Raw genomic sequence first — 18,997 nt, 5'->3', positions numbered from 1 at the left:
ATCCCGGGGGGCTCTGAGTTGGGGAGTAAGTTAGCGGTTTGTGGTGATGCTAGAGGAAGCTTTCATAGAACTCTGAGCTGAGTCTTAAAGAGTTAAAAAAGAAAAAAAAAGCTAGCAAGGGAATAAGGGGAATAGCAAGAGTGACAGAGAGGTAGGTCCACGTCAGGAATTTTCTTTTCATGGGGCTCAGTGGAGGTAGGGTTGTCCCAGAATGCATCTCTATTTGTCTGAGGCATTTTTCTACAGAGAAGCCAAGTGCAGTGCCCCCAAGGCCTCTGCCATCTGGAGCCATGGGCTCCCCTTTGTCCCTTTCCCAAATCCCTGAGGCCAAAAGTTCCTTCCACCCAGTTGTGCATCAAAGGGCTGGTTGCCTAGAATAGGCAAGGTGCTCCCTAGATGCTGTAGGAAGCAGCCCACAGGCAAAGGCTCATCGCTGCCTGTACAAGGGATGTGCAAGGACCAAGCAAACCTTATGCTCCCACAGTCCTTGGGGAGAAAGCCAGGAACCAAATACTCATGGGACTTATCTTAGATCCCAAGTAGGAGGCTGACATTATGCAACAAAGACTGAGCTATCCAATAAACTGAATTTTTGAATTGTTCATCTGGCATTCCTCAGCTACACTGAATTTTGCAAAAACCAGCCAAAGCCCCAACCCTTCCTTCAAGAAGCCAAACTAGACCTCTCCCTTGACCCCCAACTCCAATCAACATTAATGTCCCCCTTCCTATGCATGTATATGTCTGTCTTCTGTCTGTATTATGCACATAATACAATCTGTCCTGTGCAAGGATTATGGATGATGACTGTTAATAGCCTGGCTCTAGAATCAGACATTTTTAGGGGCAAGTCCCTGTTCTGTGACCTTATGGAAGTTGCTGGACTCTCTGAACCTCAGTTTCCTCAGCAGCAAAAGGAGAATAATATTTCCTACCTCATAAAGTTGTTGTAAAAATTCAAAGGGATGATGCATGAGATGCACTTCGGCCTGGGACTGGCTTGGGGTAAGCACTCAGTATAGTAGCTGTTGTCATTCTCTGTCTTCCTGAAACAAATGTGAGCTTCCTCAAGGTGGGCACCATGCATGCATCATTTCACTTTCCCCAAGAACCCAGCACAGTGCTTAATAAATAAGGGTGCTTAATAAAAATATGTGACACTGAAAAAGAAGATAAAGTTCGGCCAATTAAAATCTCCACAGTGAGGGCTTTACTGATGTTTAAGTGAATGTCTCTGGGTGTTGGTCCCCAAAAGCCACAGTGCCCCCCAACATCCTCTACTTCCTCCGAGAATGCTGATCCCCTCCAGGAGACAGGGTCCTTGAGAACTGCCCAGCCAGGAGACGTGGGCTCCAGCCCCAGCTCTGCCACTAAGAGCTGTGTGAGCTGAGGCAAGCTCCTGAGTCTGTTGTCAAATGAGGACAGAAGTGACAGTGCTCTCTGTTCTAGCTCCTTGTGGGTTTGTCATGGAGATTAAATTTTAAAACTGATGCAAGAGCATCTCAAGCCAATGAGTGATTTTCTTCTGCAATGTTGCTGCAAGTTTGCCTCTTCATTGCCCACATTCCAGCTTCCTCCATTCTGGACCCCAGCTTTGACCACATCTCAAAGGTGTTTCTTAGCACAGAAAACCTCAGGAATGTTTTGAGTGTAGGCTCCAAGTCACACGTTCACTGTAAGAGTCAAGGTGAAAGTCCTGTTGGAGTGGCCCTTAAAAGGGAATGTATCCTTTCCCCCATATCACTCCTTTTGAACCCATTTTTCCTTTCTTAGAATCACAACGACTGTTGCATGTAACATGGACCTGTCAAAATACCCCATGGACACACAGACATGCAAGTTGCAACTGGAAAGCTGTGAGTATATATTCTGCAGGCCCCTGAGATGATTTTCCTGAGTGACTTGACTTAGATCGGTGTATTCATGAAGAAAGACATAGCAGTCTTTCTTTTCTTGGTGTTGATTCCAATTGATTCAGCCCTTCTGAGTGTTTATCCAGAGAGATTTGGAGACCTCTTAAAGACAACCCTTCCAACATTACATCTTTTGGGAGAGGACCACTGTGCATCGGCACTAAATATTCTACATAAGAGTAGACAGGACAGCCAAGGAAATGGGGGTCTATAGGACAAGGAGTGGGACTCAGAGTCTGAGAAGGCATGGAAGCCAGAAGGAACACAGCAGAGGTCAAAAATGGTAAATATTCAAAGCAATCATTGACATTTATTGCACAACTGCTTCCAACTTTGAAAAGAAGTTGTTTGGGGGCGCCTGGGTGGCTCAGTTGGTTAAGCGACTGCCTTCGGCTCAGGTCATGATCCTGGAGTCCCGGGATCGAGTCCCGCATCGGGCTCCCTGCTCGGCAGGGAGTCTGCTTCTCCCTCTGACCCTCCTCCCTCTCATGCTCTCTGTCTCTCATTCTCTCTCTCGCAAATAAATACAATCTTAAAAAAAAAAAGAAAAGAAAAGAAAAGAAGTTGTTTGGTATATATATAGCTTAACACAATGATGCCAGGAGTGGGCATCTAAACTGCAGTCTGAGGATTTATGATGAGGAATGAGCATTTTATTCTAAGTTGATGTGTGTCAAATGGCATTGTTGAGTAATCTCCATTGTTCTGAAATGCCCACCAAACTTGGGAAAGTGCTACCTGTGACAGGTGTCCTGGGGAAACGATGCCTCAGATAGGAGTCACTAAGGCATCAAGGGATGGTTTGTACGAGGAGGAAAAACCACAGTCAAGCCCTGGAGATCAACTACTGACATGAGGACACGAGTGGTCAATGTCCAAGAAGCACAACCATTATGAGGCGGCAGTCATTTTTCAGAGGTAGACATTTAATTAAAGACTCAGGGGGGGCGGAGCAAGATGGCAGAGGAGTAGGAGACCTGGATTTCGTCTCCTCTCAGGAATTCAGCTGGGTAGGGATCAAACCATTCTGAACACCTACAAACTCAACAGGAGATCGAAGAAAAGAAGAGCAACAACTCTCTCATCAGAAAAGCGACCACTTTCTGGAAGGTAGGACGTGCGGAGAAGTGAATCCGAGGCGATATTTGGGAGGATAGACGGCGGGGGAGGGGCCTCCGTCGGCCGTTTCTGGCAAGTGATAGAACCACGGAGCACAAAATCGGAACTTTTAAAAGTCTGCTCCGCCGAGGGACGTCACTCTGGTGGCTAAGCGGGGGGTGGAACCCTCCGGGACAGTGTGGTCTCAGGACCCTCGGGGTCACAGAAAGACCAGGAGTGCCTGAGTGCGGCAGAGCTCCCAGGTAATGGAGCAGGGAAGCCGGCTGCAGAGGCGGAGCCCAGGCGCGGGCTCTCAGCTTGGGGTTGCCATAAACCACGATCCGCGGCACAGTCGGGCCACTGCTCCTCCAGCAGGGACCCAACAAGCGGCAGATCCGGGGAGACTCACCTTCCTCCCCCGGGAGGAGCCGCACGGGAGTGCACCGCAGGGATCTGCTGGGTTTGGAGACTCCACCCGGGGTCAGGTGCCAGAGATAGAAACGCGCGGTCACAGGCCGGGTGAGCACGGAGTGCGGCCGGAGACCGGGGAGACGGGAGTGACTGACGGCTTTTCTCTGGGGGCTCACTGCGAAGCGGGGCCCCGAGTTCTCGGCTCCTCCAGGGCGGAGATTGGGAGGCCGCCATTTTGACTCTCCGCCTCCAAAGCTGTACGGAAAGCTCGCAGGGAACAAAAGCCCCGGAGAGCAAACCCGAGCAGATTACTTAGCCGGGAGGGGGCAAGGGCGGGGCAATTCCGCCTCCGGCAGGGACATTTGGAAACCATGGCAACAGGCCCCTCCCCAGAAGATCAGCGAGAACAGCCAGCCAAGACCAAGTTTACCGATCAATGAGAACGGCAGAACTCCAGCACTAGGGGAATACTGCACATAGAATTCATGGCTTTTTTTACGATGATTCTTTAGTCTTTCAAAGTTAATTTTTTTTAACTGTCTTTTTTTCTTTTTTAATTTTTCTTTTTCCCTTTTTCAACCATCTTATCAATCCCTTTTTTTAAAAAAAACATTTTTATTTTTCATTTTTAGAGTCATATTCTATCCCTTCATAGTAGTTACCCGTATTTTTGGCTTATATATATAGCTGTTCTCTCTTTAAAATTTTGAGATAGTTTCTTCTAACAGATTAAAATATACCCTAAATCTCTAGTATATGGTGTTTTCTATTCCCCTGCCTGATCACATCCTCTCCCTTTTTTTTTCTTTTTTCTTTTTTAAATCCTTGTCTTTCTTTTTTCAAACAACTTCTTATCAATTCCTTTTATAAAATTTTTTATAATTTCCATCTTTACAGTCATATTCCATCCCTTCATCATATCAACCCTTATTTTTGTACATATATAAGTTTTTCTTTCTTTAAAATTTTGGGAGGCACTTTCTTCTAAAAGACCAAAATACACCCCCAATCTAGTGTGTGGCACTGATCTATATACCAGCCTGATCATATTTGATCACATTCTGGTTTTTTTTTTTGTTGTTGTTGTTTTGTTTTGTTTGTTTTTGTTTTTATCTTTATCTTTTTCTTTTTCTTTTTTTTCTTTCTCTTTTTTCTCTCTTTCCCTTTCTTTTCCCACTGCTTCAGGTCTTTTCTGATTTGTTTAGAGTATATTTTCTGGGGACGTTGTTACTCTGCTAGCATTTTGTTCTCTCACTAATCTATTCTCCTCTGCACAAAATGACAAGACGGAAAAAATCACCTCAACAAAAAGAACAAGAGGTAATACCGACTGCCAGGGACCTACTCAATACGGACATTAGTATGATGTCAGATCTAGAGTTCAGAATCATCACTTTAAAGATACTAGCTGGGCTTCAAAAAAATATGGAAGTTATTAGAGAAACCCTTTCTGGAGAAGTAAAAGAACTAAAATCCAACCAAGTAGAAATCAAAAAGGCTATTAATGAGGTGCAATCAAAAATGGGGGCGCTAACTGCTAGAATAAATGAGGCAGAAGAAAGAATCAGTAATATAGAAGATGAAATGATGGAAAATAAAGAAGCTGAGAAAAAGAGAGATAAACAACTACTGGATCACGAGGGCAGAATTCGAGAGAAAAGCGATACCATAAGATGAAACAACATTAGAATAATTGGGATCCCAGAAGAAGAAGAAAGAGAGAGAGGGGCAGAAGGTATAATGGAGCAAATTATAGCAGAGAACTTCCCTAATTTGGGGAAGGAAATAGGCATGAAAATCCAGGAAGCACAGAGAACCCCTTTCAAAATCAATAAAAATAGGTCAACACCCCAACATCTAATAGTAAAACTTACGAGTCTCATAGACAAAGAGAAAATCCTGAAAGCAGCTCGGGAGAAGAGATCTGTAACCTACAAGGGTAGAAACATTAGATTGGCAACAGACCTATCCACAGAGACCTGGCAGGCCAGAAAGGACTGGCAGGATATATTCAGAGCACTAAATGAGAAAAATATGCAGCCAAGAATACTATATCCAGCTAGGCTGTCACTGAAAATAGAAGGAGAGATAAAAAGCTTCCAGGACAAACAAAAACTAAAGGAATTTGCAAACACAAAACCAGCCCTACAGGAAATCTTGAAAGGGGTCCTCTAAGCAAAGAGAGAGCCTAAAAGCAACATAGACCAGAAAGGAACACAGACAATATACGGTAACAGTCACCTTACAGGCAATACAATGGCACTAAATTCCTATCTTTCAATAGTTACCCTGAATGTAAATGGGCTAAATGCCCCAATCAAAAGACACAGGCTATCAGACTGGATTAAAAAACAAGACCCATCGATATGCTGTCTGCAAGAGACTCATTTTAGAACCAAAGACACCCCCAGATTGAAAGTGAGGGGGTGGAAAACCATTTACCATGCTAATGGACACCAAAAGAAAGCTGGGGTGGCAATCCTTATATCAGACAAATTAGATTTTAAACCAAAGACTGTAATAAGAGATGAGGAAGGACATTATATCCTACTTAAAGGGTCTATCCAACAAGAAGATCTAACAATTGTACATATCTATGCCCCTAACATGGGAGCAGCCAATTATTTAAGGCAATTAATAACAAAAGCAAAGAAACACATCGACAACAATACAATAATAGTGGGGGACTTTAACACCCCCCTCACTGAAATGGACAGATCGTCTAAGCAAAAGATCAACAAGGAAATAAAGACTTTAAATGACACACTGGACCAAATGGACTTCACAGACATATTCAGAACATTCCACCCCAAAGCAATGGAATACACATTCTTCTCTAGTGCTCATGGAACATTCTCCAGAATAGATCACACCCTAGGTCATAAATCAGGTCTCAACCGGTACCAAAAGACTGGGATCATTCCCTGCCTATTTTCAGACCACAATGCTTTGAAACTAGAACTCAATCACAAGAGGAAAGTCAGAAAGAACTCAAATACATGGAGGCTAAAGAGCATCCTACTGAAGAATGAATGGGTCAACCAAGAAATTAAAGAAGAATTAAAAAAATACATGGAAACCAATGAAAATGAAAACACAACTATTCAAAATCTTTGGGATGCAGCAAAGGCAGTCCTAAGAGGAAAGTATATAGCAATACAAGCCTTTCTCAAGAAACAAGAAAGGTCTCAAGTACACAACCTAACCCTACACCTAAAGGAGCTGGAGAAAGAACAGCAAATAAAGCCTAAACCCAGCAGGAGAAGAGAAATAATAAAGATCAGAGCAGAAATCAATGAACTAGAAACTAAAAGAACAGTAGAACAGATCAACGAAACTAGGAGCTGGTTCTTTGAAAGAATTAACAAGATTGATAAACCCCTGGCCAGACTTATCAAAAAGAGAAGAAAAATGACCCAAATCAACAAAATCATGAATGAAAGAGGAGAGATCACAACCAACACCAAAGAAATACAAACAATTATAAGAACATATTATGAGCAACTCTATGCCAGCAAATTAGATAACCTGGAAGAAATGGAGGCATTCCTAGAGATGTATCAACTACCAAAACTGAACCAGGATGAAATAGAAAACCTGAACAGACCTATAACCACTAAGGAAATTGAAGCAGTCATCAAAAATCTCCCAAAAAACAAAAGCCCAGGGCCAGATGGCTTCCCAGGGCAATTCTACCAAACATTTCAAGAAGAATTAATACCTATTCTTCTGAAACTGTTCCAAAAAATAGAAATGGAAGGAAAACTTCCAAACTCATTTTATGAGGCCACCATTACCTTGATCCCAAAACCAGACAAAGACCCCATCAAAAAGGAGAATTACAGACCAATATCCCTGATGAACATGGATGCAAAAATTCTCACCGAAATACTAGTCAATAGGATCCAACAGTACATTAAAAGGATTATTCACCATGACCAAGTGGGATTTATCCCTGGGCTGCACGGTTGGTTCAACATCTGCAAATCAATCAATGTGATACAATACATTAACAAAAGAAAGAACAAGAATCATATGACCCTCTCAATAGATGCAGAAAAAGCTTTTGACAAAGTACAGCATCCTCTCTTGATCCAAACTCTTCAGAGTATAGGGATCGAGGGTACATACCTCAATATCATAAAAGCCATCTATGAAAAACCTACAGCGAATATCATTCTCAATGGGGAAAAACTGAGAGGTTTCCCCCTAAGGTCAGGAACGCAGCAGGGATGTCCACTATCACCACTGCTATTCAACATAGTATTGGAAGTCCTAGCCACAGCAATCAGACAACAAAAAGAAATCAAAGGCATCCAAATTGGCAAAGAAGTCAAACTCTCACTGTTTGCAGATGATATGATACTTTATGTGGAAAACCCAAAAGACTCCACCCCAAAACTGCTAGAACTCATACAGGAATTCAGTAAAGTGGCAGGATATAAAATCAATGCACAGAAGTCAGTGGCATTCCTATACACCAAGAACAAGACAGAAGAAACAGAAATTAAGGAGTCGATCCCATTTACAATTGCACCCAAAACCATAAGATACCTAGGAATAAGTCTAACCAAAGAGGCAAAGGATCTGTACTCGGAAAACTATAAAATACTCATGAAACAAATTGAGGAAGACACAAAGAAATGGAAAAACATTCCATGCTCATGGATTGGAAGAACAAATATTGTGAAGATGTCAATGCTACCTAGAGCAATCTACACATTCAATGCAATCCCCATCAAAATACCATCCACTTTTTTCAAAGAAATGGAACAAATCATCCTAAAATTTGTATGGAACCAGAAAAGACCCCGCATAGCCAGAGGAATGTTGAAAAAGAAAAGCAAAGCCGGTGGCATCACAATTCCGGACTTCCAGCTCTATTACAAAGCTGTCATCATCAAGACAGCATGATACTGGCACAAAAACAGACACATAGATCAATGGAACAGAATAGAGAGCCCAGAAATGGACCCTCAACTCTATGGTCAACTCATCTTTGACAAAGCAGGAAAGAATGTCCAATGGAACAAAGACAGTCTCTTCAACAAATGGTGTTGGGAAAATTGGATAGCCACATGCAGAAGAATGAAACTGGACCATTTCCTTACACCACACACAAAAATAGACTCAAAATGGTTGAAAGACCTCAATGTGAGACAGGAGTCCATCCAAATCCTAAAGGAGAACACAGGCAGCAACCTCTTTGACCTCAGCCGCAGCAAGTTCTTCCTAGAAACATCGCCAAAGGCAAAGGAAGCAAGGGCAAAAATGAACTATTGGGACTTCATCAAGATAAAAAGCTTTTGCAAAGCAAAGGAAACAGTCAACAAAACCAAAAGACAACTGACAGAATGGGAGAAGATATTTGCAAATGACATATCAGATAAAGGGCTAGTATCCAAAGTCTATAAAGAACTCATCAAACTCAACACCCAAAGAACAAAGAATCCAATCAAGAAATGGGCAGAAGACATGAACAGACATTTTCCCAAAGAAGACATCCAAATGGCCCACAGACACATGAAAAAGTGCTCAATATCGCTCGGCATCAGGGAAATCCAAATCAAAACCTCAATGAGATACCACCTCACACCAGTCAGAATGGCTAAAATTAACAAGTCAGGAAATGACAGATGTTGGCGGGGATGCGGAGAAAGGGGAACCCTCCTACACTGTTGGTGGGAATGCAAGCTGGTGCAGCCACTCTGGAAAACTGTATGGAGGTTCCTCAAAAAGTTGAAAATAGAGCTACCATATGACCCAGCAATTGCACTACTGGGTATTTACCCCAAAGATACAAAAGTAGGGATCCAAAGGGGTACGTGCACCCCGATGTTTATAGCAGCAATGTCCACAATAGCCAAACTGTGGAAAGAGCCAAGATGTCCATTGACAGATGAATGGATAAAGAAGATGTGGTATATATATACAATGGAATATTATGCAGCCATCAAAAGGAATGAGATCTTGCCATTTGCAACGATGTGGATGGAACTGGAGGGTATTATGTTGAGTGAAATAAGTCAAACAGAGAAAGACATGTATCATATGATCTCACTGATATGAGGAATTCTTAATTGTAGGAAACAAACTGAGGGTTGCTGGAGTGGGGGGTGGGGTGGGAGGGATGGGGTGACTGGGTGATAGACACTGGGGAGGGTATGTGCTCTGGTAAGCGCTGTGAATTGTGCAAGACTGTTGAATCTCAGATCTGTACCTCTGAAACAAATAATGCAATATATGTTAAGAAAAAAAAAAAAGAAGAAGGTAGCGGGACGGGAAGAATGAAGCGGGGGAAATCGGAGGGGTAGACGAACCATGAGAGACGATGGACTCTGAAAAACAAACAGGGTTCTAGAGGGGAGGGGGGTGGGAGGATGGGTTAGCCTAGTGGTGGGTATTGAGGAGGGCACATTCTGCATGGAGCACTGGGTGTTATGCACAAACAATGAATCATGGAACACTTCATCTAAAACTAATGATGTAATGTATGGGGATTAACATAAGAATTAAAAAAATTAAAAAAAAATAAAGACTCAGACAGGCAGATTAATTACTCTATTGATTAAATGCATGCAAAACCTCATTAAAGCAATACAGCTATTTGGGGGCAGAATAAAACTTGAGGTTATCAAAAAGAGAACTCATTTTCGGCCCCACATGGAAAGAGTAATAGCCCTCCACGTGTGGCTCTGCTCATCTCAAATCCCGGGAGTGAGATTCTCCTGGAAACTTCAGCACTCGGCTTGCACGAATACCATCCCCAGTGAGCAGAGGAAGTTTTCACTGAGTGTTTATTAGCAGTTATTTGGGTACAGAAACTTCACCAAGGGTTTTTTTTTTCCTGAACACCATCCCTAGGAAAGATTTCCTAGCATCCCTCAAGAGCCATGATAATGTAATGATTGCGAGCATTTAACAGTTCTAAAAGTAAAGTGTCCAAGTAGAAGCTTGTACAACTCACTTATTTAGATATTCTTTTTTTATTTCTTGGGGATCCTAGGCCTATTTGGACAGCTAACTCGGACAGTATATTTTGGGGTACTTCTGAGAGAAAGCCCATAGGCAATTTTTACCTGGAAAGCCTCTAAGAGCTCATGACTACTTCTCTGCCCAGTGGAGGGAAAATAACCTCTGCTAAACAGTGTGTACCATAAGCTAAGACTTGACACTGGGTCCCATCTCCCATAGCCTGGGAGAATGAAGGCAATACAGTTCCATGTTTAAGATCACAGGTTCAGGGATCAGTGGGTTTCCCTGTCACTAGCTTTGGTGGCTTTGGGAGACTAGAACTAACCTCTCCAGACCCCACTTTCCTCATCAGTCAAGAAGGAAAAATAATAGTATCTGACTCAAAGAGTTACTTTTTTAACAGCTTTATTGAGGTAAAATGTATGTGCCATAAAATTCAGCCCTTTCAAGTGTACGATTCAAATATTTTTAGTAAATTTGCCAAGTAGTGCAACCATAGCCACATTTCATGGTTAGAACTTTTCCATCAACCAAAAAGATCCCTTGTGCCCATTTACAGTGTCTCCTGTTGCCACCACCAGCCCCCAGGCAACCATTAATCTACTTTCTGTCTCTATGCGTTTGCTTTTTCTGGATATTTCATATAAAAGGAATCAATACAACATGTGGTCTTTTGCATCTGGCTCCCTTCACTTAGCATGTTTTTGAGGCTCATACACGTTGGAGCCTGTATCAATGCTTTGTTTCTTTTTATTGCCTTATTCCTCATTATTCCATATGAAAGAATACACATCCCTTTGGCTTGTTTCCACCCTGTAGTCATTAAGAATAATGCCACTGTGAACATTTGTGTACAAGTTTTTTGTGAACGTGATTTGATTTCTCTTAGGCAGATACCTGGGAGTGGAATGGTAAATTTGTATTCAAGTTTTCAAGAAACTGCCAACCTGTTTTCCAAAGTAGTTGTACCGTTTTACATCCCCCCTGGCAATGTTCCAGCTTCTCCACATTCTCATCATTGGTTATTGTCTGTCTTTTCATGACAGCCATTCTTACAGGTGTGAAGTAGTACCTTACTGTGATTTTGATTTGCTTATCCCTAATGGTTAATGGTCGGGCATCTTTTCATGTGCTTATTGATCACTCATCTATCTTCTCAAAGAGATATTCTGAGGATTAAATGAGATGATAATGTTATAAAGCACTTAGAAATGTAATTGCTCACTGAATGATAGCTATATTATCATCACCATCATCACCCATGGGTTTTGGGTTTAGACTTTCTGAAGGTACAATCCTGGCTTTGTTTTTAACTTACCTTGCTATCCTGAGAAAGTTATGCAATCTCTCTGAATCTGAGAATTTTCCTGTATAAAATGGGCAAAATATTATGGTTCCTCGATTCTAAGGCACAGCATTTATCGAGTAACATTTTAGGAAAAAATGTAAGCTCTACTTCATATATATGTATATATGTGTGTATGTGTGTATCAACTCTAAGATCCATCCCAATTTCAAAAACTGTAAAGAAAAATTTTTTTAGTGAAGAAATATAGAAATGTCTACCTTGCAAGTTTGTGAGAACATTAGAGATGTAATGTATAAAAGGCCTACCGTAAATGTTTCATAACAGGTAGCTATTATTACTATTATGAACTATATTAGTAAAACTGCTTTGAGATTTATCAAATGCCTAAGTTAACAGACATCAATATAGGGGCTGGCTGCAGGTTTCTTGTTTTCCGCTGTTGTGTTTGCATTTAAGCCATCATGGAAATATGAACAGACCAACTGTAAAGTCGCTAAGAACACTGCCAGAGATGCTGGACTGCCCTGAAAGGCACTATGGAGTGTAGGGCTGTGTGTGTTCACAGATATGAGTTCAATAAATATTTAAATAATGAGGGCGGCTACTTCTGGAGGCCTATCACCTACCAAGTCTATGTGATACTTAGCACAGAACCGCTTTTCGATTGATGGCAAACAGCCCTAGCAGGTCGTCCTGTTCCGAGGAGACACGGCAATTGCATGTGAGAAATATGCCAAGTTTTGCATGGGATCACCATCAAGACAGAGCTCCTGCTGCCCCCACATGGTAGTATTCTCCAGACCAGTTCAATCCGCTACCTTCTTGCACTGACCAGGGCACTGTTTTCCTTGCCAGGGGGCTATGATGGAAACGACGTGGAGTTCAGCTGGCTGAGAGGGAATGACTCTGTACGCGGGCTGGAAGACCTGCGGCTTGCTCAGTACACCATACAACGGTATTTCACCTTAGTCACCAGGTCGCAACAGGAAACAGGTGACTTGTGAGACGCATTGCACAAAGCAAAATAACTGGGTTGCATTCTGAGTCAGAAATACCATCTCTTTTCCATTTTATCTCTTTGGGGCCCAAGAACCCCGCCACAGTGTGCTAGGGCAGGAGGATTTGGGCCTGGCACTGTTACCCACTTCATGCTCAGGATCATGGTGGGGGGTACATGCACCCCTCTACATCTCATTCTATACAACAGCAATTTCTCTCATTGCAACTATAATGACAGCTCATGCTTAACTAGGTTTTGGTGAATAACAGATAACTTAATGTGAATATAGCTAATTAAACGTCCCATAGGGAAAGCACTCTGCTGTGCGAGGAGACATGATTTCCTATCTCTTCTCTACCCTACCAGGAAATTATACACGACTAGTCTTGCAATTTGAGCTTCGGAGGAATGTCCTGTATTTCATTTTGGAAACCTATGTTCCTTCCACTTTTCTGGTGGTGCTGTCTTGGGTTTCATTTTGGATTTCCCTCGATTCAGTTCCTGCAAGAACCTGCATTGGTAAGCAGCTCCAACAGGAGATTTCTAAGAACTGGAGTTACAGGTCCCTTTTTGTTTCTTTTTACCTTCTACCAGTTTTTTTTTTTTTTTCACTGATATTCATAGGGCAGTTCCAGGAGTTGGTGTCTTGAGAGACCTTTACAGAGAGAAAGAGAGAGACAGTGCCTTTTAAAGCATGTTTTACAGTGATAAGAGAGAATCATGATTGGATGGTCTATTACCAGTTATTTTGCATACTGAACACTCCCCTCCAATGGGAAGACAGAAGGTGAAACATTTAGAAAACCGTATCACTCATATCCATTCAAAATGGACAAATCAATCCTGTTCTAGAAGATCACAGATTTTTCAAAAATGAGCTGTTCCATTTCTGAGTTCTGGCCCCCTTTGCCAACTCCTGAATGGTGACAGTCTGCCAGGTAAAGGTGAAAGGTTCACTGGTCACTGATGTGGGAACATTGCCTACCTGTTTTCCCAGGAGTGACCACCGTATTGTCAATGACAACACTGATGATTGGGTCCCGCACTTCTCTTCCCAATACCAACTGTTTCATAAAGGCCATCGATGTGTACCTGGGGATCTGCTTTAGCTTCGTGTTTGGGGCCCTGTTGGAATACGCAGTTGCCCACTACAGCTCCTTACAGCAGATGGCAGCCAAAGATAGGGTAAGAATTTTGAGGGCCCTGTATATGATTCATCACTTGCCATGTGCTGATCTGTAGAGATGAACCAGATTGGTTCCCGTCCCCGAGTGATTCACTTTGCTCCAGCGATTCTCATCCTTGTTCAGGTGGGGGCATCTGGAAGTCATGGCACCTTTTGAAAAAGACTGCTCTTTTTGTCAAGTCCAATGGGATATTAACATGTTTAATCTGCTAGCAGAAAATAACTGTTGCCTGTATGCAACATGAAATCACAACCACAAGAACAAGCATCCATGAAAAACCCAATATCAAACCAAGTGTGATCAGCTGCTTACAAGTTTCAGATTAATATGTATTTACTATTTAAGTCTTTTGTTGCATTCTTATTTTCTTAAATTATACAAGTAATCGTTTGCTGGAAAATGTGTGGAAAAAATTAAATTGCAGCAAATTTCTCAATTAGCGTATTTTTCTGCTAACTGGGAAAGACTGCCATTATCTGAGTTAGCAGCAAAACACTGTGGTCCAGCTCTCAGAATAACAACCGTTATTATCAATTGAATGTTTACATGCTCCAGACTTAGTCACAAGCCCTTTGCAAACATCATTTAAAATACTCATAACAACGCAGTAAGGCTATCCCCATTTTTATAACTGTGGAATCTGAGGCACAAGAAGGGTAAGTGACTTATCCCATGGGATGTAGATAAAGAGGTAGAGCTAAGATCTGAACCTAAATCTGCTTAGCTCCAAAGCCTGACACTTAACTGTTATTCTCACTTGCAGTGGTCAATAGCCATGCTCTTAACTATTGTTCACTACAGGCCCATGGAACCCTGGGAGTCTCTGGAAGCCCAATTTGAGAAACACTGGTATACTAAAGCTCATGTTAACAAGCAAGAAAGTGATAGGGGTCAGCACAGAAGAGATATCCACCTTTAGCAAAGTGCCAGGACCACACAGGGTCTAATGGTGAGGAATACCATTAATACCTACCTTCTTATGAGGTAGGTATTAATATCATCACCATTTTGCAGGCAAGGAAACCGAGTTTTAAAGGAATTAAGGTGACTAAGATTTCACAACAGCAAGAAGCAGAATAGCTCTGGTGGCCTTGTTCCCTTGTGTGAACAATGTTTCATAGAGTCATATTACCCAATGCCAAAGATAAATGATCCTATGTGCTAGCCAAAGAAGAATATGGATTTCATTTTATTCCCTATAGGCTTCCTTAAGGGGACAATGGTTAATTACCAAAAATAAATAAATAAATAAATAAATAAAAATCTGGATTTGGTAGATTGGCAAAAAGGGATTGGAGAACTACTAAAATCCTTCACCTAAGTCACCAGAAAGCCCTTCTTTTGCTGTGTGTAGAATAATAGCTTCACTACAGAGTACTTGCTGTGTGCTAAACATCTCCTTTAGCCCACCCAGCAGCTTATCAGATGGCTACCGCTGTTATTCCAAATTTACTACTGAGGACTCTGCCACTCAGAGAAGTGAGATGGTTCATCTAAGACCTCACAGCTAGTAAGTAGCCTGGCCAAGGATCTAAACTCCGCTCTTTCCAACTTCACTACACTCCTCACATGCTATGTCACTCCAGGCATGTTGGAAAATGACAGCTCCCCGGAATTGTAGGGAGCATCACTATTTCTGTTTGTGTGGCAGAGACTTTTAGACACTGCCGATTTCTAGGATCTCTCACAATCAATTAATTCCTCCTCACTAGGACAGAATGGAATTCATCAAACACCTGTAAATGCTTTACACAATGTATACCGTTTAATCTTCCCATCCTTCTCATGAGGTAGGTATTAATATCATCACCATTTTGCATGCAAGAAATCCGAGTTTTAAAGGAATTAAGGTGACTAAGATTTCACAACAGCAAGAGGCAGAATGGAATTCGAACCCAGACCAGCTAACTTCAAAGCCTGAGCATTTAGCACACAGCTCTGCGTATCAATAGTAGGCAATGGTTATTCTTCACAGTATACAAGCTGATGACCTAGGGATGGGTGCCTATAGGCAGGATAACAGGACTGCCAAGTCTGGCTCACTGGCCTGTATCTGAGACATTCAATGCCACTTTCTATTAAACCTAATTATTCAATACTTAGGCTTCTAAGTATTTAAATATCTAGCTATTTATTTTGCTAAGTCAAGTCTTTCAAGCTAACTGCATTGTCTATGATCTAGGGGATGGCAAAGGAAGTGGAGGAAGTCAATATTACTAACATCATCAACAGTTCCATCTCCAGCTTTAAACGGAAGATCAGCTTTGCCAGCATTGAAATTTCCGGGGATAATGTCGACTATAACGACTTGACAATGAAAACCAGTGACAAGTTCAAGTTTGTCTTCCGAGATAAGATGGGCAGGATTGTTGATTATTTCACAATTCAAAACCCTAGTAATGTTGATCGATATTCCAAATTACTATTTCCTTTGATTTTTATGCTAGCTAATGTATTTTACTGGGCGTACTACATGTACTTTTGAGAGTACGTTGAATTGTTTGCATGGCATGGTTCTTCAACAGAACAAGGAAATGATGTAAATGGTATTCTAAGCCAACTGTGTGCGCAAACCCAATAGTACTACAAGTGACTAAAATAACATTTGAGACTTTCTCCTCAAATAATATTCCCCCAACCATTATTTAAGGTGTGTAGAAGTCCTAGCATTACAGAGTCTTGTAATAGAAACATCAACTCATTCCCTTTTTATCTTTACCAAAGACATCCCCATGGACCCTAAGATTACAAACCTACCCAGACTTGACTATTTGCTCAGTGGCTCCCTGGTCTGCATTTACCTCATATAAAAAATGAAAAGGAAGTTATTATATGTATTGAGTAACCCTCAAGTGTCAGTGGTTGTTTCTAAATTAATCATACATGCTATTTACTAAATCTCTACAGTGCTTGTAAAATGCATTGTTACCTATTTAAGGAGTAACATTTTCTAGTTTTTGTTTTTGATTAAAATGAAATGTGGGCCTAAGTCAATTCACTGGAAGTCACTGCACTAACTCAATACTAAGATGAGTTTTTAATACAGTATTTAATACCACAGCAGAATTGTCCCCAAATTCCAATAAGTTCCACCACGGAAAAATCAAATGTGAATGAACAAAACATTAATGGATCAACACTCTCAAACATAAATTTGTTTCTAAGTTATAATGCATTTCCCTGAATCCAAACTGAAAGGGCTCTGGGGCTTTATTCCCCCATTTGATATGTCTTATCATTTTACTATTATACGTACACCAGTCCTCAACAATGCGAAAGCCCTTTCCCCACATCAGGGATGGAAATGGAAGATTTTTTTAAAAACTAACTCTAAGGAGTCTTACTTTGAACTATTGCCACCAATACTTGCAGAACCGAGTCCATTTCTATCTGCTTCTCTGACACTGAGCACCACTTTCCCAGCAGCAGATCTCCTGCATCTTTCCAAGAGGAGCTCTTATTCCTATGCTCTAGTGACCAGGACTGATGCTTGTTAGATCATGAACTGCATTACCCAGAAACAAGTGGCTTAGAACAAGTAAGCTTGGCTTTGCTCGGAACCCCGATCCTTCTAGCTGGATTACTTGGAGTAGCTTATCCTGCATGAGTAGGAGAATGTTGGCTCTGAGTCCTGAACTTCCTGAGTAACAGCGGGACTTGTTCCAGAACCTACGTGCAGGCTGCAGATGAGCTATCTTTTCCAAGTCCAGCCATTCTCACCTTAACACAAGAAGCACATTATGTGCATCCTTGCTCCTTGGTCAAGCTCAGCCGACAGCACTCTTAAGTGGAGATTTGCCAGTGTGTCATGATAAAGGCTTCAGTTCAGCCCCAATCTTCATTAAAAGAATCTTGCCATCTTTAATTCTTTAGCTTCCTTTTCTAATAAATGCATGCATTTATCTTTTCTTTCAGAAATAAACCATGGCTTCTCCTTTCTATAACCCCCTGTACCATAAGCTCTCATTCTTTTTCTCTTTTTGATAACTCTCACAATTCAATGTGTATGGGTAGAAGCCCTTGAGCTTTTAACAAAATGTTTCTAATGGGAATGAGGGAATTAAAAGAGGTGGAATGTGGTTATATGGTTCAATTATATTTGTGATTTTTAAAAAAAAAGTTTTAAAAGGAAATATCTGCTCTGAAACCCATTCAAGCATTACATATTTTTTAAAAAGCCGTAAATGTGTGAAACTGTGAAATAAACATACCATACTAGCTATCCACCAAATTAAGTGGTCATCTGTAGAATGAACAGTGTAAGATCCCGTTTGGAAAAGGTATGCATCATAGCGCAAACTCAGTGGGCTCACAGTCTAACATCTCTGTATTTCCCCCCGCTGGAGACAGTACACATACACATTCACACACACATACACACACGTACACATTCTCCTATTTCCCGCCGAAGAAGATACACACTGGAGGCATAGTCAATGTCGTTCTTTGAGATCACTGCACCACAACACTTGCCTTGCAGTTAAACAGCTGGGCCCGTTGCTACTGAAAGATCCGATGCTCAGAAAATGTCACAGATTCCCTTCTAAGCCTTCTTCATTGTTTTCGAATTCACTTTTGTTTTTGTTGAATGATATTTTTAAAGTTTGAGAATATACTTTGGGGGAAATTTCTTGCATTTTGTATCACTCTGACATTTATGTAGGCTACAACATCGGAGTTCTCAGTAAAAACTCCTAAAATTTTAGATCTGATCCATGTATCCTACCTACCGAGATCAGTCTCAGAACTCACTTCATTCAAAATATTTCTCGGGTGAAAGTACAAAGACTAACCTCATCAAATTTCCAAAGACATGAAACTATGTAAGGTTGAGAATATTCCAAGTCATGGAAATATGATTTTTAATTACCTTGATGTTGGGAATATCAATATTCTCAATATATGAAACTATATGTATTTATATATATATATATATAAATATATAAATATAGGGCAAAGCACATAGGTCAAAGTCTGTGGGAAAGCAGGCATGAGGGTTATATTCAGTAACAAATGACAAGAGGGTTAATTTCCAGTGAAGGACAAGGAGAAATGGAGAAATGAGCATAGCAGAAAAGAGCTAGAGATTACAATAGACCACATG

General features: G+C 41.3%; 1 protein-coding gene across 2 annotated transcripts in view; it reads left to right on the top strand.

Annotated features, from left to right (window-relative positions):
* Positions 1-18,361, top strand: part of LOC110590421 (gamma-aminobutyric acid type A receptor subunit pi) — a 29,112-nt gene extending 10,751 nt beyond the window's left edge. For both annotated transcript variants that reach the window (XM_021701216.1, XM_021701222.1), the window contains exons 6-10: positions 1,774-1,856; positions 12,562-12,699; positions 13,073-13,225; positions 13,704-13,891; positions 16,076-18,361. In XM_021701216.1, the coding sequence (XP_021556891.1) occupies positions 1,774-1,856; positions 12,562-12,699; positions 13,073-13,225; positions 13,704-13,891; positions 16,076-16,378 (865 nt within the window). In that variant the 3' untranslated portion in view covers positions 16,379-18,361. The remainder of the gene's footprint in view (positions 1-1,773; positions 1,857-12,561; positions 12,700-13,072; positions 13,226-13,703; positions 13,892-16,075) is intronic.
* The last annotated feature ends 636 nt before the right edge of the window (positions 18,362-18,997 follow it).

Source organism: Neomonachus schauinslandi, chromosome 7 (assembly GCF_002201575.2).
Source record: "Neomonachus schauinslandi chromosome 7, ASM220157v2, whole genome shotgun sequence".
Classification (NCBI taxonomy): Eukaryota; Metazoa; Chordata; class Mammalia; order Carnivora; family Phocidae; genus Neomonachus; species Neomonachus schauinslandi.
Note: the sequence above shows the minus strand (reverse complement) of the source record. Positions and strands in the feature narration are given on the sequence as shown.